We start from the raw sequence: 24,439 nt of genomic DNA, 5'->3' as shown, positions 1-24,439 counted from the left end.
ATTTCACCGTGTGGTATTTGTCCTCTGTGTAGATGCATCTTCAGTACTTTTTCATTTTATTAATAAAATGCAAGTATCTTTAGTAGAGGTAATATGAACCCTTAGGTTTGACTTGCTGTCTTTGTCTTTCTGGTCTGAGAGCTAAGGGAGAGAAAAACCTGAAGGGTGGGAAGATTGGGTGAAGAAAATGTGGTGATGGGTTTTGAATCAGGCTGCAGAGCATTGGCCCATAGTCTGCATAGCCTGCCCCTCAAGGAATCCTGGGCACCAGGGAGGCAGTTCTGAGGAGTGGATATAGAAGGAGCAACAGAAGGAAAGTTGCTAAAAACAACCCTTTTTGTTGTTGTTCTTCAATTGAGTTACCTCTTTGTATCAGGTAGCCAAAGTAGTGAAGCTTCAGCTTCAGCATCAGTCCTTCCAATGAATATTCGGGACTGATTTCCTTTAGGATTGACTGGCTTTATCTCCTGCAGTCCAAGGGACACTCAAGAGTCTTCTCCAGATTCTTTCCAGAGTTGGAAAGCATCAGTTCTTCAGTGTTCAGCCTTCCTTATGGATCAACTCTCACATCCGTACATGACTACTGGAAAAACCATAGCTTGGACTATATGGACCTTTGTCGGCAAAGTGATGTCTTTGCTTTTTAACAAGCTGTCAGTTTTGTCATAGCTTTTCTTCCAAGGAGCAAGCGTCTTTTAATTTTGTGGCTGCAGTCCCTGTCCTCAGTGATTTTAGAGCCCAAGAAGATAAAATCTGTCACTGTTTCCACTTTTTCTCCTTCTATTTGCCATGAAGTCATGGGACCAGATGCCATGATCTTAGATGTTTGAATGTTGAATTTTAAGCCTGCTCTTTCACTCTCCTCTTTCACCCTCATCAAGAGACTCCTTAGTTCCTCTTTACTTTCTGTCATTAGAGTGGTATCATCTGCATATCTGAGATTATTGATATTTCTCCTGGATATCCTGATTTCAGCTTGTGGTTCATCCAGCCTGGCATTTCTCACTGCATAGAAATTAATAAGCAAAGTGACGATACACAGCCTTGACATACTCCTTTCCCAATTTTGAACCAGTCCATGTTTAGTTCTAACCGTTACTTCTAGACCTGCACACAGGTTTCTCAGTAGACAGGTAAGATATTTACCTGTCTACTGGTAAGTAGACAGGTAAGTGGTCTGATATTCCCATCTCTTTAAGAATTTTCCATAGTTTGTCATGATCCACACAGTCAGAGGCTTTAGCATAGTCAATGAAGCAGAAGTAGATGTTTTTCTGGAATTCCCTTGCCTTTTGTATGATCCGATGGATGTTGGTGATTTGATTTCTGGTTCCTCTGCCTATTCTAAATCCAGCTTGTACATCTGGAAGTTCTCAGTTACCTAATTAACTAGTAGAATATTCATACACTGCTGAGAAGACTATCAAATTGCAAGGCCATCTTGTAATATGAGTCAAATACCTTGAAAATATGTTATTTCCTTTTGATTAGCAATTCTTTTCCTAGGAATTAAACTTTAAGGCCATAATCAGATAAATGCAAAAATATGTTTATACCATGATTGCTATAAGCTTTATTATATGCCCTCCCTAAATTCATATGTGAACCCCAGAGTGACTATAACTGGAGATAGGATCTTTATAAGGAAATAGTTTAAGTGAGGTGATAAGGATGGGGCCCGAGGTCCAATGGACTGTGGCCTTAAAAGAAGAGGAAGATAGAGACATGTCTTTTCCTCTCTCTCTTCCTGCCATGTGAGGGCACAGTGAGAAGACAGCCTCTATAAGCCAAGAAGAATCTTTACAGGAAACATAGCTGGCTAGCATCTTGATCTTGGACTTTTCAGCCTCTAGAATTGTGGGAAATACGTTTTTGTTGTTCAAGCCACCCAGACTGTGTTATTTTGTCATGGCAACCAGAGTTGACTAATACAATGATATTTAAAACAATGTTGTTCACACATATGGAAAAATTAAAAACAACAGAGTAATCAATTTTTATTTTTTTGCATACAGAAAGATTGAAAACAGAGTAATAGATGGGCTTCCCTGGTGGCTCAGATGGTCATGAATCCACCTGCAGTGCAGGAGACCCCAGTTCAATTCCTGGGTCGGGGAGATCCACTGAAGAAGGGATAGGATACCCACTCCAGGATTCTTGGGCTTCCCTGGTGGCTCAGCTGGTAAAGAATCCACCTGCCATGTGGGAAACCTGGGTTTGATTCCTGGATTGGAAAGATCCCCTGGAGATGGGAACGGCTACCCACTCCAATATTCTGGCCTGGAGAATTCCATGAACTATTCCATGGGTTCGCAAAGACCCAGACAAGACTGAGTGACTTTCACTCACTTTTTTCAAGTGAAAAGGAATGTTAGAGTATGAATTCATGTATACACATACACATGTATATCAATATAAGCTTGCATTTAAACATGTGGAAAAGCAGTATATGTGTATGCCAGTGTTCTCCAGAGAAACAGACCAGTAGGAGGTATTATTCACATATATATATACCAGAAACCTCTTCGTCTGTGAGGCTGTTTCTCCTTTCCATAAGACAATGCTTCTGTAATTTCACTTTCTATAGAGAGACCAGAAGGATAATTCATTTTTTTTCCAATTAAAGGATAAAAATTTGATTAAAAATATTTAGGTCATTTCTTTCAGCCTCTCAACAAATTACTTGTAATGACATATAATTTTTTAGAATTGTTGTCAGATTTGAAAAAATTCTCTAAATTTTTCAATATGTGCGTTGTAATATTTTAGGACATTTCACGTTTTATTTTCCAGTGATTCATCTTAAACATTCTTAGAACTGATGACCTTCATCAACCAATTTGTGACCAATGTCCTCATTGCACTGGTATCATTTCCTTATCAATGTCAATATTTCAGATAAGAGCAGCAAGACTTATAAATGCTTTTCCATTGTGTTTGTATAATGCACTCTACCTCATGAGTGGGTCATCAGACAATCCAAGAGCTTGTTCACTGGTTCCATTTGACGCTGTATTTTCCTCTAAATGAATTACTGCTTCATTGTAAGCTGAAACGTGTTGTTATAATTTGCTTATTTTTGTCAAAAATTTTCTACTGATTTTAATTGCTTATCTTATCTTTTACATTTCCCTAATTTTATGTGTTTTTTTTCTCTCAGTTCTTTTTTTTTTTTTTTTTTGGCAGTGCCATGAAGCCTGAGGGATCTTCTTTCTCCAACCAGGGATCAAACCCAGGGCTCCTGCCATGGAAGCACAGAGTCCTAACCCATCGGACCACCAGGGAATTTTCTCTCAGTTCCTTAATACAAAAATGAATTGATTTTCAAATTTTTTATTTGTTGTAATTAAAATATAGTTGATGTACAATATTGTGTGAGTTTTGATGTACAACATAGTCATTTGCCACTTAAATACATTGTAGGATGATTGTCATAAGTCTAGTGACCATCTGATACCACACAAAGTTACTAGAGTATTATTGTATATGTTTCTCATGCTGTAAATTACCTCTCTGTGACCTACCAACTTTATAATTGGAAGTTTGCACCTCTTATTCCCTTTACCTATTTCATCTAACTCCTTACCCTACACATAAATGAATTTGAAGAAAGAATGTTGTCCTCCCTATATGAAAAAATCAGAAGTCTGTACTCTCTTTTATTGAAAATGTTCCAGAACATATGTCCAAATAGCAGTTAAAGGGTCATAATCAAGCTTCACCAAATAAATCACTCCCATTAACAAAGAAAAAAATTCCTTATGGTACATTTATTATTGTATAAGCTGTGTGGTCGATTTCATTCCTGGGAGGAGAGAATTTCGACTAGAACCATACACGTGCGACAATCTAAGAATTTTCAGATTAGCTTCTGGGGCTGTACATTTCAAACCTTGTTTCTCTTCCACCACTGACATCAGTGTGGCGTCTGGCAGTGCAGGAATATTCACGTCTCAGTACAACCTACCTTGTCAGGTGAGTTAGTACAGAGGGCAGCAGGAATATTCCTGGGAGCCATACAGGAAGCAGTAATAGGACTTGACAGAAGAGACTGCAAACCACAACCCTGTATCCCAGTATATAAATATATCTCTGATTAAACCTTCCCCCAAATGCCCACAGCCACTTCACCACCACCAGACTTGAAGGGACTGAGCGGAATTTGGGGGTGGAAAAGAGACAGTGGTCTGAACCATCTGTGGCTGAAATATCCCAGTTGTGCAAATTTTATTATGCCCTGTCACCATATGGACACATTGCCAGGGCCCATTCTGGTCCAAGTGAGAGGCCTTGAAGCTGATGCCCTTTGACTTCCCGGCAAATTGGCCTCAGGCTCCTCCACTCTCAACAACTTCCAAACCCTCTCCCCCACTCTCCTGGTTTGTTGCCATCGACTCTTTTTGTCTTCCTTGCCCATTTCAATCTGTTCTTAATGCAGTGGCCAATGTGATCCTGTAAAAACTGACAGTCAGATCATGTCACACTTCTGCTCAAAAGATTCCGATGTTTTCCCATTTCACTTCCATAAAAGCCAATAGTCCAAGTAGCCCTGTGTGACCTGGCTCTTTGCTTTTCTGACCTCACCTTGTGGTATCCAGCCCTTTCTCAGTCCACTCCAGTCACCTACAGTTTCTGGAATGACCAGGCACAGTCCCATGAGGCTCCTGAACTTGCTGTTAATGCAGTCTGGACAACTCTTCCCAGAAAACCCTTGCTTGACCTACCCTTGTGTGTGCATGGGTGCGTGCTCAGTCACTCAGTTGTGTCTGACTCTGCGACCCCACGGACTGTGGTCGCCAGACTCCTCTGTCCATGCGATTTTCCCACTTGAGTGGGTTGCCATTTCCTCCTCCAGGGAATCTTCCTGACCCAGGGGTCGAACCCACATCACCTGTGTCTCCTGCATTGGCAGGAGGGTTCTTTACCGCTGAGCCACCTAGGAATCCTGACCTCCCTTCACCAGTCCCTATTTCTTGTCCCCGCTTTCTGTTTCTCCATAGGCTGTATCACCATCTAAATAGATGTTCTGCTTTCTGTCTCTCTCCCCACTCTAGAACTGAGCTCCATGAGGTGTGGATCTTTGTTGAGTCCACGGTTGTGCCCATTTCCTGGAACATGACCGATTTCTGGTAAACACAGGGGTCTCTGCCTTTAATGGACCTTTCTCTAGCCCCACCAGCAGCCCACAGGACCACCTTCTGAGAAACAGCAGTGAAAGTAGTTACTGGAAGTCCAGTTTCCCTAAAAGAGAAGAGCAAAGGTAACACAGTGGCAGGATTTTCTAGCATTTGAGCAACTTTGTTTTATAATGAAATGTTTTCTTGTGAAGTGAATCACCAGAGGATTTGATCACTGAGCTATAAACCTCTTGCACCTCCTCCCTTTGTCCCCAAAAATGCAATCCAGAGTCACTGTGGTAGTAATAGGAAATTGCCAAATCATATAATCTTCCCAGTTCAAAGGAAAAAATACAAATGAAAAGGAGGAAGAAGCAAAGCAGACACTTGAAATGTCTGTTCTTGTTTATCTTTTCTTCCTTTTCATTTTTATTTCTCCTTCTGATTTCAAATAAAATGAACTAGAAAATAGCACAGAAAAGCAGCAAATACAGGCTGTCATTAGAGCATCCCACTTGATCAGAGAGGTGTTGATATTCTGGTGTAACAAATGAGCTCAGGACTAGGAGAGATAATATCACTTGTAAATATAAAACATTTTAAGTTGTTAATGTAATAAAACATTTTCCAAAATGTATAAAAAAGACAAGTGAAAGTATTTATAATCCTACCACCACAATAGAAAAACTAGAACTTTTGTATATTCCCTTCTAATTTTTCTCATATGCATACACTTTTTCATTGTGGTAAAAAAAAAATACAACATAAAATTTACCATCTTAGCCATTTTTAAGTGTACAGTCCAGTAGTGTTTTATACACGTTACTGTTATATCTTTTGTATCCTGATTTTTTTCCCTCAGTTTGCCTCATATCAAATAAATTGTCCATGTAGCAAATTTGTCTACATGCTTGTAATTTTAAAGATGCATAACATTCTATCCCGTGGTTAGAACATACTTTATTTAGCTGTTCACCTATAATGGGACATTTATGGTATTTACAATTTTTCACTCTTACAATATTATTATGAATTTTTAGTTAACATAGTATTTTTCTCTTTAATATTTTCACTGATCTTCTTGAATGATTTTCTAGAAGTTTCCTAGGGAAACTAAGTCAAAAGTGATGTCTTGCATGATTCTTGAAAATTACAATAGAACTGCTTTCCAATGCTTTCTACCAATTTACAATGATACCGGTGCAATATGAGAGCGCCAATTTCACCACACTTTCACAACTTTTTCTTTTGAAATTAAATTAATATTTTAATTTAAAAGTCATATTACTTTAACATGTATTTTCCCTATATCTATTTTCCTTGATTGTTTTCTCTGTTGGAGAATGCCAGTTTGTGTCACTTGCTATTTACCTTTAGGAGGTTGTCTCAATATTTTTCTTATTCTTTTTCATGTGCTGTATATATAATAAAGATTTTTAACACTGTCAGATTTACTGTGAAAAGTTTTCCCCATCTGCTGGTTTAAAATGTCTAGTTATACTGTCACCTGAGGCAATTTAACACTGTTATACTGTTCAGATCTGTCAGTGTGGTTTTTCCTATCACCTTCATCTTAGAAAATTCTCTCCACTTTGTCTTATCCCCAGGGCTTTGATAAAAGATTTAATTCTGCTTTATCTTCCTGATTTTATTTTCTATCATTATTTCATTCATTCCTTTTGATGTACATGTAGGTCAAATTAATGCGTTAAGTTCTCACTAGTTAACCAGGACTCTTCCTTTTAACATATTTGAGGAAAGCCCTGAGTAACTGAAACAGTAGGTCTATGCCTGTGTGAAGAGTTCTTGTGTACTGGGGCAGGGTTCCAGGCTCCCTGGGGGAAGAGGAGGAAGGTAGAACCCAAAGGACTTAGAACGTGATGGGTTCAGCGAGACCAGAAAAGGAGCAATATCTAGAATGAAGTGTGGGAGTGCACCTAAATGTCCTTGCGTTTTCACCTTGCTCTTCGGTCAGAAACGACACTGCGGGATGAAAGTGTTTCTAAACATTAAAGACCACTTGACCCGGAGATTTCCCTGTCTCGATTGGAGTCGTGCCGAGTTTTCCAAGAAGGAGCCCCTCTCAGTTGACCTACAACAATACATACACTGATCGTGTTTGGAGCCTGTTCTACGCACAGCACATCGTGCGTACCTGAATGAGAGGCAGAATAATAGCCCTAGGGCAACCATGAGTTCTGCTGAGCAAAGAAAAGGATAAAAGATGAGAAGAGAAATCCAGGTGGACGGAGAAAGGGCTCCGCCGCTGTGCAGCCTTAATCGTGGGGGGCGCCCACCCTCTGTCTTCCCGCGGCCCGCGTGCACCTCCACCCTCCTCTCAGCTGGTCCAAGCCCCTACACACACAGACAAGAATCACCTCTTGCTTCCCTGCCCTCTAGCCAGCTGCATCTCAAAACTTTTGCAAGAGTCTTAAACCTGGCGCGGAGAGCCACGTGCACTAGACTGGGAGTCACAAGTGCCCGCCCCGCTACCCCCGACCCCTCACCCCACCTACCCCGCCTTCATCCCCACGGCTGCCCACGAACCTGGAGCCTGAAAGCTTAAGCGACCATACTAGGAAGGCACGTCTGACCTCCTGATTCTGGTTCCCACCCGCCGGCCCAGGTTCGCGGTTATCTTTCCTTCCCGGTGCTCACAGTATGCAGACCACAAACCCATAACCACTTTTTTTTTTTTTTTTTCTTTGCTGGGACCAGTACAACATCGCTTGACTTTGCATCTTTTAACTGGCAGGCAGGTGGAGGGAGGAAGCCTCGGCCTCTGTCTGGCACGAAGTCCCGCATCTTAACCTTGTGGGCAGAGCACCCGCCACTTGAACCTTGGGAGAGAAAAAGCATCGGGTCCATTTCACGTTAGCGCGCAGGGTCCAGATCCCCGATCCTGTGTACCAGGGACGTCCCCCCGTGCCAGCCAGGCTCCGGGGAAGCCCAGCCACTGTGAAATCTCCAGGACAATCTTCCTCGCCATCCTCCCCGAGGGAATTCACCCTCCGGGGCCGCCCCGCCTGGTTCCCTCCCACTGCCCCGCGGAACTGGCGAGAGGAGAGAGAAGGTGCTCTCCTCAGAAAGGCCCCGGGGTGCCCCGTGGGTCTCAGGGTACACAGGCCTGCGTCTCCCCGGTGGGGCCCCGGAGGGAGGGAGCGTGACCGACTGCAGCGCAGAGAAAGTCCCCCGAGACTGTGACCCCTGCGCCCGGGCGCGGGGGTGAGGGGGAAAGGCGGGCGGATGCGCAGGAAGGTGCTGCGATGGGACCGGGAAGAAAAAAAACACCGACCCCCCAAACCGCCCACTGGAGTTTCTCAGCCCGAGTTCTCCGAGAGCGGCCGAGAGACGCCCCCCAGGGCTGCGCCGCGCCTCCACGACCGCAACCTGTCCCAGCCTCGCTTCTGGTGGGGGAGCTTCGCGCTCCCTTCTGGGTTCGGAGCCACCACGTGACTTCCACGAAGAAGGGGGGCCCAGCGGAAAGCTGCGGCAGCGGTGGGATTTGGGACCCCGGGGTGCGGCGAGAGGGCGAGGAGAGGAGGAAACGGAGCGGGGGTGGGAGAAGGCGGGGCGGGGCGGCCTCGGGGACGGGAAGGACGGCGCGCTGGGACCGGGGGTGGGGAAACCCGGGCGCCGCGCGGCGGAGCCGGGGGAGCGGGAAGCCCGGGGGGCGGGGCCGAGGCGGCGGCCCGCAGGTGCGGGGGCGCGGGGATGCGTGCGGCCCGAGGGAGCCGGTAGGCAGCGCCCCGCGTGCAAGGCGCGCCGGGCCGCGCGGCCGCTCGTCCGCGAGGCTGCGCGGCGGGCCGGGCCGGGCCGGAGCAGCGCCCGGCATGTCGCAAGGGCTCCCGGCGGCCGGCAGCGTCCTGCACAGGAGCGTCTCGGCGCCCGGGAACCAGGCGCGGCCACAGGTAGCGAGCTAGATAGAGGCTCGGGGGGATGCTCAGGTTGGGGGGAATGGTGGGCGCGCTACGAGGGGCGCGAGGAGGTGGGTGCTGGGGCTCCCGGCTGGGGACTGATGGGAGCAGGGGTGGAGGGCAATGCGGGAGCAGGACGCGAGCGGCGTGGGAGGCGCGCGGGGACCCCGCTGTGCGCCTCTGCCCGGCCGCCCCGAGCGCACGCCAGGTGCCTGGAGCGTCCGGGATGGTGACTGGGCTCCTGAGCCTGGGAGGAGCAGAGGTCAGAGGGCGCCGACGCCTGGTAGGGCTGGGCACTGTCCACGCTGCCCGGCACGTGGGGTCCAGGCCTCCCTAGGTGTCGCCATCCGTGCGCCGCCGCCGGCTGCCACCCCATCGCCGGAGCGCGTGGTCCTTCCCCGCCGCGCCGAGCTGGGGCCAAGGTGTGGAGAGGGGAAATTCCGCTCCGAGGGGCGGCTCGTGCCCAGGCAATCTCAGCATGTACTCTCCTCCGGCGGCCTCCGGAATGGCCCAGGGACGCGAGGTGGCGGCCCGAGGTGGGCAGACTCCAACCTCAGGGCGGGTGGAGAGCCCTCGGCGGGCGCCAGGTCCTCTGCGCTGTCCACCACCGTGTTTACAGCCGCTTACTCGGGGAAACACACAAGGTTGCCGGTAGGAACGGCAGACCGATAACTTCTCACTCAACTACGTTAGGACCGAGTCTTTTCAGGGTTATGCCCTGCTTCTCAGTTAGGTGCCTGGTACAGAATGTCATCGGGTGACGCTAGAGAGTCACACAGCTGAGTCTGGGCCTCAGCGTTGCCACACACAGGCTGAGTAGCCTTGGGGAATCTGCTTCACCTCTCTGAGCCTCAGTTTCTCCACATGTAAAAATCAATATAATATAACTTCTTGTGATTTTTATGAGGACTAATAGAGATATGGTTAGTAATATATGAATATCTCAACATTTTGCTGCTCTCTTTCTGCCTTAATTAAATGTTTCTGCTGGTTCCTCAGGTCCGACCATGTGGTAGGTGATAAATCCAGTTTGGAGTGTCCACTTTTACAGGGCAGGATGCATGCTCCTCCCTTGTGCCTTATGAATCTCCAATGAGGACCACAGAGGCATGATTTGGTGATGAGTACTATAAGGGACTCAACAGAAAATAGCAGTCTTAACAGAGGTTATTGAAGACACACCATGTGGCGCTTTGGGATAAAATCTAGTTTTATCTTATGCAGCTCCAAGCACTGGGGTGTTAGGATGATCATGGCAGAGATTACTGACCACTTGTTCAGGGCATGTGTCTCTAGTGCCCAAGACAGTGCCTGGCACATGGCAGGTACTCAGTTAATACTTACTGAAAGAATGAATGAATCACACTTACAACAAATGAGAAAATCGAAAAATCAGAGAGTGTAAGTCATTTACCCAAGGCCATATTGCTAGTAAGAGACAAAACCAAGACCCTGTATTTCTAAAGCTAAAGTTCTATTTGTCAGACTCCCTACTGTGTTCTGATTACCTCCACCAAGACTTCTTTGCCTCTTAAAGACTACATCTTAACATCTTGTGTCCCTTAAACACTGTCTTCAGGCCCCTTCTCTATGTCACATTCTTTCTTCTTTTCCTTTCATAGCTTTATTTTCTTGCATATGCTGAAAATTCTCTACTCACTGTAACTTGGGGAGATATGTATCCTTCTTATTTGGAATATTAGACCAGATAAAATGATATCTGAAAACATCTGTTATTTCATGTTATCAATATTTGCTTTCCATTAATAGTAATAACTGACTAGCTTTCCTGTGTTTGTATCCCACTGAGTTCTTGATCTTGAAACTCTTTAAAGGTAGTATTTCTATGGAATCTTCTCATAGGTCTCTGGGAAGCAAATACTATACCCCTCCTCTGTTTTCTATAACTGGATGAAGTGCTTTTTACCATTGTAGGTGCATTTTTCTGCCTGCCTTTTCAGAATAACTCTTGAAGGACTTGACTGCTGCTGCTGCTGCTGCTGCTAAGTCACTTCAGTCCTGTCCGACCCTGTGCGACCCCACAGACAAATCTCATGTATAGCTAAGAGCTTTCAAGACACATCATCAATTTAGGATTTAAATTGCTCTGACCTGTGAAATAAAATGTCAGTCAAACACTGTTCAAAGGGATGAGCTGCCTGTGGCGTTTAGGACCACTTGGTGTGTTGGGAGAGTTGCATGGTTACAATCAGTAACCAGCGTAGTTGTGATTTGCACACAGTGTCAAAAGTACCTGTTTGTGTGTGTTGGCGGAAGGCCTGGCCCACGGCAAGTCCCAGATAGCAGCCGCCTTCTGCCTTTCCCGTCCTCAGTTGCACACCAGCACCACACCTCTTCCAGGCACACACCCCGTGGGGTGGGGGAAAGGTTTGAGAACGTTGGTTTGGAGTCCAGTAGACGTGAGTTCCACTTCCCGTTCGGCCCCCCACTAGCTGTGATACCTGGAGCAAGTTCCTCAACCTCTCGGAGTTTCTTATTCCTCATCTTTTAGATGGCAGTCTCACCACACAGGTCTCGGGGGTGGCAGGGGCGGGGTAGCAGCTAACCCAGCCATAGCTCATGGCTAGTGCTCCCTCGACGCGGGGCCACTGTTACCCTGCTGATGGAGCAGCAAGCGCTGCTGTGACTGCAATGAACACGGTGATGCTCCACGAGCAGGGCTGGATGAAGAGAGCGGGCAGAGGAGGGGCGGCGAGGGGCCTCAGCATCCCACCTGACCACGACCTTTCCCCCAGAGCCCTGAGGATGATGACAGGAAGGTCCGGAGGAGGGAGAAAAACCGAGTTGCTGCTCAGAGAAGTCGGAAGAAGCAGACCCAGAAGGCTGACAAACTCCACGAGGTGAGCAGGTGTTTGGGGCTGAGCCACGTGAGGGCCACGGCGGGGAGTGGTCCTCCGCCCCTGCAGGGTGGTGGCCGCGAGGCTGCGCCCTGGTCATCGCCACTTCGGCCACGGGCACGTCTAATCCCGCTGCCTCCCTCCAGCCCAGCGTTCCGAGTCTTCCCTCTCCGGTGTCTTCATTGCTCCCTCACTGGTTGTATCTCACAGTTCTCTTTTAATTTTAAAGCAAGGAAACTTCCTTTTGATCCTGACTCCCTTTCAAGCTAGTGCCCCGTGTCCTTTCTTTCCCTCCTTTATTTACCTGCTTCTTAAAAAAAAAAATTATTGAATTTATTTGGCAGACAGGATCTATTTTCATGGTATGTGGGATCTAGTTCCCTGACCAGGGGTGGAACCTGGGCCCCCTGCATTGGGAGCATGGACCACCCGACCACCAGGGAAGTCCCTCCCTGCTTCTTAAAAAGAGACCTGCTGTCTCGATGTCCCCAGTTCCCATTTATTTCCCAGGCCACTCTGATATCCTTTCTGCTCCCCAAACACATACACACACACACACACACACACACACACACACAGACATGCAAATTTCCTACAGAAACGGCTCCACTGAGTCCGCTAGTGTCATGGCACTGCCCGGTCCAGGGACCTCATTCTAGTCCCCTGATCCTTGACCTCTCTGGGACCTCTGACAGCTTCTTGGAACATTCTTTCATGGTCTTTAGCTTCTTTATTTTTATAACTTTAAAAGAGTATTTATTTGTATTTATTCATTTGACTGTGCCAGGTCTCAGTCGCAGCACTCAGGTTTTTCAGTCTTCATTGCAGCATGCAGGATCTTATAGTTGCAGCATGTGGAATCTAGTTCCCTGACCAGGGATTGAACCCGGGACCCCTGCATTGGAAGTGTGCAGTCTTAGCCAGTGGACCACCAGGGAAGTCCCCCCTCAAGGTCTTTAGCTTCCTATTTCTCCTGACCCTCTTAACCACTTTTTTCTGTTTCTTTGTTCACCTTTCTACTTGTCTGTTTTCTCAAATGTTGGTGCTGACCATGCTTTCAGACTCTACCCTTTTTTCCTCTCACCTGGGAGATTTAATCTATTGATCTGTCAGCTCCCAGCATCGCTTACCCTCAGGTAGGCAGTGATCACTGCAACAAGACCTCTGTCCTGGCCCTAACCCCACATCTGCAGTGTCTGCTTTGAGGCCTCCAAATGGGTCCCCACAGGCTCCTTGGTGGCAGCCTGGTCATAATAGTGGGATTGCTCATCCTGAGACTTCCTCTTCTCAGCTGTCTTCAAATTGTAATATGAAGCTAATGAACCATCGACCCATCACCCCAATCAGGAACCTGAGGGTGATGCTCGACTCTTTCCTTTCCTGCCATCCCTGTGTATTATCCCACATAATCTCGCAGCCAGGACTCGGGAACCACTCCATGTCAGGAAGTGATGTAGAAGGATCCCAGGATCTGTCCAAGGAATCGATGGCAGCTCTGTGCTCCTCTTTACACAGAATTGATGTGATCATTAAGGGTTTTGGTTCAGCAGTCTCCTGCCAATCTTTCTGGCTGTAGATTGTCTCAGCACGGCCAGTCTGAGGGTGTTGACAGCATTGGAGACTGTGGGGTGGTATGAGTGGGAAATGACTGTCTCTAAAAACCCCTTCACAGTGAGCAGAGAACAGATTTAGAATGCACAGCCTCCAGAGAGAGGAGACCCACTGATGTAAATTCACGGAGGGCCATACATTATAAATGCTAGATTCTTTCTTGAAAGTAGGAAGTCTGCATTGTAGAAAGAGATTAGGACCTTCAAACCAGGGTCAGGGAAAGCCTGTCCCAGACTGGATTGTTCTGTAAAATTCCTCAGAAGAATTGGGATGTCTTTTGCCTCCTTTCTTCCCTCCCCTTGCTCCTGAAGCAAGCCTGGTTCTAGCTTCATGTTACCAAACAACCCCCAGAAGGCATTTGTGGCTCAGTCAGTGCACAGCCCTATGTTCAGAGCACATGCGCCAGCCTGACAGCTGGGCCCTTCCTCTCGAAGAGCTTCTAGTTGGAGATGGGTATATTAATATCAAAACACACCAGAGGATACTCGCTTTTAAGACCTCTGTGATTATGTGTGCAGAGGTGACTAAATGACTTGGATAAGATCTTTTGTGGAACAAGGTCAGGTCGATTCATTCAACAGATATATATTTTTAAATTTTTATTTTTATCTATTTATTTGGATACACCAGATCTTAGTTGCAGCATTTGGAATCTTTGATCTTCATTGCAGCATGCCAACTCTTAGTTGCAGCATACTGGATCTAGTTCCCTTACCAGGGATGGAACCTGGGCCCCCTGTATTGAAAGCATGAAGCCTTAGCCACTGGACCCCCAGGGAAATCCCTCAACAAATGTTAAATAAGAACCATTGCCAGCAAGGCACTACCACTGGGTCACAAGGAGAGGAATCAGATCTCATTCCTGTCCTGGGGAGGTATAAGAGTCTTCAAGTGAAACTGAAGTGAAAGTTGCTCAGTTGTGTCCGACTCTTTGCGACCCCATGGACTATACAGTCCATGGAATTCTCCAGGCCAGAATAGTGGAGTGGGTAGCCTTTCCCTTCTCCAGGGGATCTTCCCAACCCAGGGATCAAACCCAGGTCTCCTGCATTGCAGGTGGATTCTTTCCCAGCTGAGTTAGGGGATTTTTATTAATTGTATTGATTAGTTCAGAAAGCCTGGAACTTATTCTGTATACCATGGAAGGTAACATGAATACTGCAGCTTCCAAAAAAGAGCTGGGTCTCTCTCAATTTCTGTCATTGTGGGATTTGATAACCAAATGAACTTGACGTCTGGGAAACTTAAGGGTGGTTCATCACATTTTCTCCTGCTTAATCTCTCTTAGAACAGTGGGTGGAGGACCCTTCATAGCTTGTTCTGCTATCCATAGACATAACCGTGCCAGCTGCCCTTTCCAGAAACGGGGCTGATTGCTCTGAAACCCAGGGCCTCCACAGAAGACCACGGCCTGCCCTCTTTCTCTGGGGAGCTGCCAGGATGGATCAGGATCACGCACCATGGCGAGTTTTGTTGGGAAACACAGTGTCGAGGAGGCCAGGACAGTGGTTCCATCCGTACCACACAAGCCCTTTACCGTCACCAGCTGCACACAAGTGTCGTTGGTTGCTGGTGGCAGTAGCCACCTTGGTGACTAGTTTTCAAACTTTGAAGAACATCTGCACATTGACAGTGAGATGTCTGCTTCAGACGTGTGGTGATGAATAATTCGTGCTCCAGTGGGTTGCGGGCAGGGGACCTTGCACACTGCTGTGGGTCACAGCTGAAAGCCCTGCGGGCTCCCTGGGACTCCCGGGCCACGTCTAGGTTGGGAGAAGTAAGAGATGATTGGAAACCTCCTCCTCAGACTCGGAATGCGGCCAGCGTGTTGGGAGACATTGAGGGGCCAAGAAACGTACCACCTGACAGCCACAACTGCCCTGTGATTCCCTGAGGAGAGGAGCCCACCCGTCCTAAGAGTAAAGTAAAGCAGGGTTTTTTTGGCTAAACCTACGACCTGTGGGATTTTAAATTCCTGGACCAGGACTTGAACCCACACTGCTCTGCAGTGGAAGCATGGAGTCTTAGCCAGTAGACCACCAGGGAAGTCCCCTTGAGTAAAGCCTTTATCCCATAAATTCCTCTATCCCATCTGGTGGGCTGCCATTGCTAAATATCTCCATTTAACACGAACTCTTTATTTGCCTTTCCTGAGCACCGTGAAGGGGAATATTTAAAGCAGGATGTGTTTAAAAATTCCCACCGTCCTCTCCTACCCACTCAGTTCTTGAACCTCTCTTCCCTCCAACATCCAGAAAGGTCTCCTCTAGTCCCGGCTGTTACAAGTCTCTCAGGCACCCTCCTCCTTCCCCAGCTCTCCAGCGCCAAAGATGGGGGAGCTATCCCATCAGGCAGGACCCCACCCCACCCCACCCACCGAGGGCAGGTTGGGAGGGGCGCCTGGGCAGGCAGAGCCAGGGAGAGGCCAGGCTCACTCTTCAGGGTTGTCTGAGATCCCCCGCGGGCGGGTGTTTCTGGAAGCCACACTGTGGTGACCAGAAGCGGTTCCCAGCATGTATCTGTGTGCCTCACTGTTCACTGTGGCTTTTCAAGTCACCCAGTCAAACCACTTACCCTTCTCTTGGGGATTTTGAGCCCGTATTCATCTCTGAACACTAGGCACACGACCTGGGTCCACATTCTCAGATGGGAACCCAAGAAGACGGTCCGGGTCTCTAAGGCCAGTTGCGAATGTGTCAGAAGTGGGTCACACTGGTTCAAGCCAGGCACCCGGAGATGCAAGACTGAGAAAGGATTTTGAGCCAGAGAAGGAAGGCAGCAGTGCCATCCTCGGGAGCCCTAAATGTCACAAACTGACAACTGGCTTGGGCAATATGACTGTGGTGTGTGTTGCCCTGGTGTTTTCAGATATTGCGTGTTCTAAGAGGATGCTTCATGTCAGTCCTCAGTGGGTTTAGAAAATGATGATGACACTAATCGGTACCGCCCTGGGCTGGTGACACAATTTTTCTGCTGGGAAGCATATGAGCTTAAGGCTTGGGAAGAGACTTATTGTAAAATCCTGAGCTCGAGTAGTCCTTTCCTGCTGGTAACCACCATGGGGGAAATTTGGGCCCAGGCACTGCCAAGCAAAAGCAGAATTTCAATCATTGCATGAGAGCTGCGGCTGATCTTGGGGTTAGGGATCAGGTCCCAAGTATGTATGACCTCGGAAGAGCCGCTGTACCTCTGAGCCTCGGTTGCCTCGCTTGTGAAAGGGGGTCTGTGTCCTCCTGATGGCCTTTCCCTTCCCCTCATTCCCTTCCCGCCTTAGTTATCATCTCTGGCCCCTGGTTCCCACATACCAGTCTTTGCGTCAAAGGCATCTTAGACTCCAAATCTCTCCCCACCCAGACAGCACCTCAGTCCTCAATCAGCCTCTCTTAGGTGCTCAGACCAGGGTTTCTCAAGCACAGTGCTATTGACATTTGGGGTCAGCTATTTCCTCACTGGGTTGGGGAGGGTGTCCTGTGTACCCTAGGACATTGAGCAGCATCTGTGCTCAACCCTCTACCCCCTGGAGGCTGTGGTGCCCCCTTGGCACCTGTCACCACCCAGGCTATCTCCAGCCGCTCCCAGTGTCCCCTGGGGACTGCCAAGATTGCCCCAGTTGGGAATTACTGCCCGAGACAGCTTAATTTCCGGGGCAGAACTTGGATTTGCAGTGATTTCGCCACCTCCCATTCTCGTCTCTGCTCTGTGACTGTGTCCTGCAAATACCCAGAGAAGGCAGCCTGGTGACCTCAAACCCTCCCAGAGCAGGAGACTCAAGAGTCAGCAAGATCAGAGCTAGACTGATCATCTCTTTGGAAATAACAAAGGGTCTAAACTTCTTGGCTTGTCTTACACACATATTAAGTCCAGGTAAGTTTCCCCAGGCTAAAGAGGGTCTTCCTCATTCCCCTCTGTACCCACTCAGTGTTCTCACCTCCTCTTCCCCACTCCCCTTTTTTATTTTTGTGAAACTGGTCTTGCCTGAAGAAGATTTTGACTTCTTCTCTTTTTATTCCCTCAGCCTGATAAAAAGCCCCCTCTGGCAGATTTATGAATAAAACTTAAGTCCCAGAAGAGAAAGTCCCCAGGGAGAAGGCAGCCAGGGGACCTGCTGGGCGCCCACTCTGTGGCCTTTCTGAGCGGGGGTTTGGGGCAAGCAGAGGACTTAGGCAGTGTGGCCCCCGTGGCTTCCAGAGGGAAAGCTCAGACATTCACAAGCATCTTGCCACACTGTTCAGTAACTACACAAAGGCATTCGGAATATTCTGCCACAGGAAGGAGTCTGTTCTTTGGAACCCAGTTAAAACCTTAGCTCACTGTGCTGTCCTTAGTCGCTCAGTCGTGTCCGACTCTTTGCGACCCCATGGACTGTAGCCCACCCAGCTTCTCTGTCCATGAGGACTCTCCAGGCAAGAGTACTGGAGTGGGTTGCCATGCCCTCCTCTAGGGGATCTTCCCCACCCAGGGATTGAACCCAGGTCTCCTGCATTGCAGGTGGATTCTTTACCATCTGAGCCACCAGGGATGGGACCATTCAAACGTGTTCTCCATTTTACTTGGAGTGAAGAGCATTTCCAGTTGCAGGATGGAGTGTGTGTGTGTGTGTGTGCACGTGTTGCGCATGCTTGCATACATGCATGTGCAAGCTACCCAGAGCTATAGTCTCTCTCAGCCCTCTGCTGTGGGCAGGCTCCCCATGGTGCCTGTGCCCCCATGCCCTCCTCCCAGCCAGACCCTTCCAGCCCACGGAGGGCCTCTTGCTGCATTAGGAGACTGACTTCTGACTCCAGAACTAGAGCTGGTAAAAGCCCAGACGAGAGTGTGGGGAGCTGGAGGTGGTAGGTCTGGGGGAGAGCTGCAGGCAGATGTGGCCAGCTCCCTGGGGGAGCCAGAGTGATCCCCGGACAGCTGCGGGCACGTGGGTGAGGCCTGCTGCCATGGAGAGTATTCCAGGCCACCCTGAGAGCCTGCCTTGGAAAGACGGGGGCAGAGGGACAGCTTCAATGGCCTCTGCATGGAACCCCTCTGGGGCCCTTGTTCTGAGCGGGAGGAGGGTGACTAGAAGGGGGAGGCAGGGAGGAAAGAAGGTAAGAGGAGACCGAGGGCGAGAGTTGAGGAGTCACTGATGTTGAGGAGTCGTAGATGTTGGCACTGGGGCTGGTCAGAAGAGTTATAGGAGAAGGTAGCAGAGGCCCCTGGTTGCTATATATTTCTAATCTTTGGGGAGAGACTTTATTTACTATAAGTAAGATTGAGCTATGATACAAGACTGAAGAGAACAGATAATGAGAGATGTGGTTTCATTAGGTGCTGTAATCAGGGAAGCCTTCCTGGAGGTGGTGGACTTGAGCTGGGCCCACATTCGAAAAAAGGAAGATAGCTCTGTTGAGGAGAACAGCTTTAGCAAAGAGGGAGAGCTGAGAATTTGCATGTGTCTTCATACTCGTAAGAAGATCAGACTTTTTCCGTAATATTTCTTAAACATTACTGGTAAGATAATAAGGTTGGGTCCCCAGCTCAGAAAATGTATGGTACGACAAAGCCTAATCATATGAATCAACCTAGCAATGGTTGAAAACAGCTTTTCAACAAGATGCAAATGAGACTGTCAGCCTTAAGAAGGTCAGGCTCTGCAAGTGGCCGAGTATTGTAGGACTTACTAATGAAGAAAAAGAAGACTTGCTTCATCAAATGAGGGGAAAACTTAGAGCTGTGTGGTATCACCAGTTCAGGAGCTGACATAATCAATATTCAAAATGATTTTGCTGGGCTGGAAGGTGCCCAAGAAACAGGGTGAAATTCAGTAGAAGTGGATGTAGAGCCCACCCTTAAGCCAAAATATAAAAAAACGGTCGTTCAAGCAAGGACGGAGATGCAGCAGATGCAGGCAAATCCTGCACTTCTCTGCAAGCTCAGGGAGAAGAATCTCTCGAGCCAGCTGGCTTTGAACGTGGGTCCCACCCAGAGCAGACTACCTCTAGACAGCTGCCCTCCGCATGGCTGGGCCCTCCCCAGACTCATGCACTGCACTGCGTTAGGGGAAGTTTGCTCAGAGCCCCTAGCAAATGGAACATACATTGGGAATGGCCTCCAGGAGGGCAGAGGAAGCAGAAGTCCTAAAACCCAAGGAGCCGGAAGGACCTGAGGCAGTTGAGCTCAGAGAACACCTAAGGGGAAGTGGTATGAGGCCATCTCACATTTCAAGAACTGTGATGTTGAGAAAGTATCGCACGTACTCTGTGTGGTTCCATAGGTGGAACCAAGCCCAGTAGGTGGGTGTGAAGGGGAGAAGGATTTTAGAGCAGTACAAAGTGGAGCTTTCTAATAGAGCGGTCAGAAGGAAGTATCCTTGGAAGAAGGAGAGAGTAGGATGTGGGAGATGGGATTACACAGGGAACACTGGGTGGGATGGGCTAAGGGCTCTCTGATTCCACCCCTCGCCCCGCCCCCAGTTCTAAGCCTCTGTAAACTCTCATATAGTGGAAACTTATTAGGTGAGTGTTGAAGCAAAGCCAAAGCAACAGGTATTTTTCACTCATTTACTCAGCATTCAACAAACATGCGTTCTGTTCCAGACACTTTTCCGGGTGCTGGGGCTAGAAGAGTGAACCCAGCACAGACCTTCAGAAGCAGATCAGCAGCTAGGGGGCAGGGGTGGCTGACTGCAGAGGGAGATTGAAGGAGGAAACAGAACAGGCTCCGTCTTGAAAGCAGGACTCCATCTTGGGCTGGACTGTGGACTTTGAGCTAGATGCCCAGGATCTATGGAAATGACATACCAATTGGGAAACCAGGCCCCTAGAAGGAAGAGCCCCAGGGCTTGTACCTAGACTCTCCATTGCCTGAAAGAATACCCTAATTATCTGTGTAACTGAATAGAATCATACACTCTATTATGCTTATTGGGGTATGACCACAGGCCTATTGATAATTGTCCACTGTTAACTTCTTAGGCTTAAGGCATATGAATCACAAGTTAACTCTGTATCTTTCTTTTCCTTTGTTCAGACTAGTTTCTGGGAATTTGGGGAAGTGGATTTGGGCATGAACACTTGGAGTATATAAGGTTTTTCCAAAAACTGGTCAGGGTCCTTGGCTGAGAGGAGACTGCCTTGGGCCTGCCGGTGTAGTAAACCGCACTCCACGATCTGCATTTGTCCTTCTGAGTGAGTTTGTTTCCCGGAACGCGTGGCTACAGCAAGATCAGGGAACTTCCAGATGGATGGAGACATTCTGTGTCTCGATCAAACCAGTTGTTTATGCTTGTCAAAACTCATTGAACTAAACACATAAAGTCGGTGCATTTTATTTTATATGAATTATACCTCAGTACAGAGAAGGCAATGGCACCCCACTCCAGTACTCTTGCCTGGAAAATCCCATGGGTGGAGGAGCCTGGTAGGCTGCAGTCCATGGGGTTTCGAAGAGCCAGACACGACTGAGCGACTTCACTTTCACTTTTCACTTTCATGCATTGGAGAAGGAAATGGTAACCCACTCTAGTGTTCTTGCCTGGAGAATCCCAGGGATGAGGGAGTCTGGTGGGCTGCCGTCTATGGGGTCGCACAGAGTCGGACACGACCAAAGCGACTTAGCAGCAGCAGCAGCAACATACCTCGGTAAGGGCTTCCCCCCTGGCTCAGCAGGGAAAGAATTCACCTCAATGCAGGAGACACAGGAAACGGCAGTTCGATGCCCGGGTCTGGAAGATCCCCTGGGGGAGGGCGTGACAACCTACTCCAGTATTCTTGTCTGGAGAGTCCCATGGACAGAGGAGCCTGGTGGGCTACAGTCCATGGGGTTGCAGAGTCGGACCCGACTGAGCAGGTAAGCACACACACACACACACACACCTCAATAAAGATGATTCAAAAAAACAAAGCCCTCAGAGAACTTGCGCTCACAGAACCTTTCATCCCGGTGGGAGGGGAGAGACATGAACCAGATGAACAAACACATCCGAGGGGTGGAGGCAGGCACCGTTAAGGAGAAACTGCCAGGGAAGGAGGTGAGCTTCGTGGCCTACAGTTAGATCTGCGGGAGGATGGAGGAAGGGCACGGGTTTCAGGGCCAATTTTGCACCTTTCCTGTCTTCCCAGGAGTATGAGTGCCTGGAGCAAGAAAACACGGTGCTGCGGAGGGAAATCGGCAAGCTGACGGAGGAGCTGAAGAACCTGAGCGAGGCACTGAAGGAGCACGAGAAGGTGTGCCCACTGCTGCTGTGCCCCCTGAACTTTGTGCCCTTGCCGCGGCCAGACCCCGTGGCCGGCTGCCTGCCCCGGTGAAGCCCAGAGACGGCCCTCCTTGGCCCAGCGAGGAGCCCGACGAGTTGGTGTCTTTCACTCCGCCCAGGAGGAGGCTTCTCTCCACATCTGGGTGCCTGGGTCACCTCTTTGGAGCTCCGGGCTGGGTCCTTGGTGGCCCAGGCTCAGCGTGACGCTCCCCCTCCCCGCAGGAACCTGACTCAGGTCCTCCAGCGGAGCCAGGCCTGAGTCAGGCCGGAGTCGCTGTGCTTCTGCTTTGGCAGCTAGTACCTTCCCTTGCAGAATCATTTCCCCTAGCATATGCATAATAAAGGCATTGTCGGGACTTCCTTGGTGGTCCAGTAGCTAAGACTCCCAGCTCCCAATGCCCCTGGTTCCATCCCTGGTCAGAAAACTAGATCCCACATGCCACAATGAAAGATCCTGCGTGCTGCAGCTAAGACCCAGCTCGGCCAAACAAATAAATATAAAATATTAAAAAAGGCATTGTCTTCTCTCCTTTTGGCCAAGTTCTTGGAATTTAGAGACGCAATACCTTTCCTCTTTCTGAAGAGGTCATCTCCTGTTCCCTCAGGTGGTTTTGCAGCTCCTGGGTCTGATTTGCCCTCCTGGTCGTCACCCCCAAGGACATATCCAAGCTAGGTGGGGAGGCATCTGGCGGGGATGGGACTCCCTGCCCTCCCCTAGTAGGGTGGCACAGAGGTGTGCTGGGCCTGACTCCTGCTTGTCATATGCTCTGCGTGGCCCTCCACCCTGGTCAACTTCCCCACCCAGGCTGGATTGTCATGGAAGATTTTCTATTCCAGGCTGATTTTCTCCTGAGTCTGCACTGTACATTGTTTTCTCTGTACACTCGTTGGTCACCTCCCATTCCGTTAGTACTCATAGGATCAGGCAGCGAGTTTCCTTTTATAGAAGTCTAAATCACTACTGAATGGGAGAGTTGTTCAGTTGCTAAGTCGTGTACTACTATTTGCGACCCCATGGACTGCAGTACATTAGGCTTCCCTGTCTTTCATTGTCTCCAGGAGTTTGCTCAAACTCAGGTCTGTTGAGTTGGTGATGCTATCCAACCATCTCATCCTCTGTCGCCCCCTTCTTCTGCCCTCAGTCTTTCCCAGCATCAAGATCTTTTTCATTTAGTCGACTCTTCGCATCAGGTGGCCAAAGTATTGAAGCTTCAGCTTCAGCATCAGTCCTTCCAATGACTATTCAGGGTTGATTTCCTGTAATATTGACTGGTTTGATCTCCTTGCTGTCCAAGGAACTCTCAAGTTTTCTCCAGCACCACAGTTTAATAAAGCATCAATTCTTTGGCACTCAGCCTTCTTTGTGGACCAACTGTCACATCTGTATGTGACGACTGGAAAAACCATAGTTTGGTCTATACGGACCTTTGTTGGCAAAGTGATGTCTCTGCTTTTTAATATGCTGACTAGGTTTGTCATAGCTTTCCTTCCAAGGAGCAAGTATCTTTTAATTTCATGGCTGCAGTCACCATTCACAGTGATTTTGGAGCCCAAGAATATAAAATCTGTCACTGTTTCCACTTTTCCCCCTTCTATTATGGGACCAGATACCATGATCTTAGTTTTTTGAATGTTGAGTTTTAAGCCAGCTTTTTCACTCTCCTCTTTCACTCTCATCAAGAGGCTCTTTAGTTCCTCTTTGCTTTCTGCCATTAGAGTGGTATCATCTACATATCTAAAGTTGTTGGTATTTCTCACAGCAATCTTGATTCTAGCTTGTGATTCATCCAGCCTGGCATTTCTCATGATGTACTCTGCATGTAAGTTAAATAAGCAAAGTGACAATATACAGCCTTGATGTACTCCTTTCCCAATTTTGAATCAGTCTGTTCTTCCATGTCTGGTTCGAACTGTTGCTTCTTGACCAGCATACAGGTTTCTTAGGAGACTGGTAAGGTGGTCTTGTATTCCCATCTCTTTAAGAATTTTCAACAGTTGTTGTGAACCACACAGTCAAAGGCTTTAGCGTAGTCAATGAAGCAGAAGTAGATATTTTTCTGGAATTCCTTGCTTTTTGTATGATCCAACGGATGTTGGCTATTTGATCTCTGGTCTTTTGCCTTTTCTAAATCCAGCTTGTACATCTGGAAGTTAGTTCACCTACTACTGAAGCCTAGCTTGAAGGATTTTGAGCATAATCTTGCTAGTATGTGAAATGAGTACAATTGTATGATAGCTTGAACATTCTTTGGCATTGCCCGTCTTTGCAATTGGAATGAAAGCTGACCTTTTCCAATCCTGTGACCACTTCTGAGTTTTCCAAATTTGCTGACATATTGAGTGTAGCACTTCTCTTATTTAAACAAATATTAGAGTAGATGAGGAGAGGGGAGGCTATTTCCTTTCCAAGGTTCAAGTCAACTCTACTTTTTCAGAAAAATCAGAAGCAAACCAAGTTGAAGGAGGCCCCAGGGAGTAAAGCAAAATTCCCCCCTCCCAATTCTCTTTTATTCCTGGAACAAAGGAGTTGTAGAAGGTGGAGCCAGCCCACATAAAGGGAACAAGAAATAGGGACAGAAAAGAAAGTGTAAACGTAACCAACTGTAAATGCAGTTGGTTAAAAAACAAAGAAAAGAAATAGAAAGCAACTCTTCCAGGGGTGAAGAAATAGCTGCTTTCATACCAGGATCCCATTTGGCTGCTCCCCAC

The 24,439-nt window shown here is 48.1% G+C and overlaps 2 protein-coding genes across 2 annotated transcripts in view; both read left to right on the top strand.

Moving 5' to 3' along the window:
- The window catches only part of NSL1 (NSL1 component of MIS12 kinetochore complex), a 70,098-nt gene extending 66,751 nt beyond the window's left edge, over positions 1-3,347 (top strand). Inside the window, exon 6 of the mRNA XM_025285444.3 lies at positions 3,187-3,347. Coding sequence (XP_025141229.2) covers positions 3,187-3,201 — 15 coding nt within the window. The 3' untranslated portion in view covers positions 3,202-3,347. The remainder of the gene's footprint in view (positions 1-3,186) is intronic.
- Positions 3,348-8,824: 5,477 nt separating this feature from the next.
- On the top strand, positions 8,825-22,090 carry BATF3 (basic leucine zipper ATF-like transcription factor 3). Its single transcript, XM_025285439.3, has 3 exons — positions 8,825-9,028; positions 11,791-11,895; positions 21,597-22,090. The coding sequence occupies exons 1-3, from the start codon at positions 8,951-8,953 to the stop codon at positions 21,780-21,782; spliced, it is 369 nt and encodes a 122-aa protein (XP_025141224.1). The 5' UTR covers positions 8,825-8,950; the 3' UTR covers positions 21,783-22,090.
- The last annotated feature ends 2,349 nt before the right edge of the window (positions 22,091-24,439 follow it).

The sequence above is a fragment of the Bubalus bubalis genome, chromosome 5 (genome assembly GCF_019923935.1).
Source record: "Bubalus bubalis isolate 160015118507 breed Murrah chromosome 5, NDDB_SH_1, whole genome shotgun sequence".
NCBI classification, from domain to species: domain Eukaryota; kingdom Metazoa; phylum Chordata; class Mammalia; order Artiodactyla; family Bovidae; genus Bubalus; species Bubalus bubalis.
This window is presented reverse-complemented; position numbering and strand designations above follow the sequence as displayed.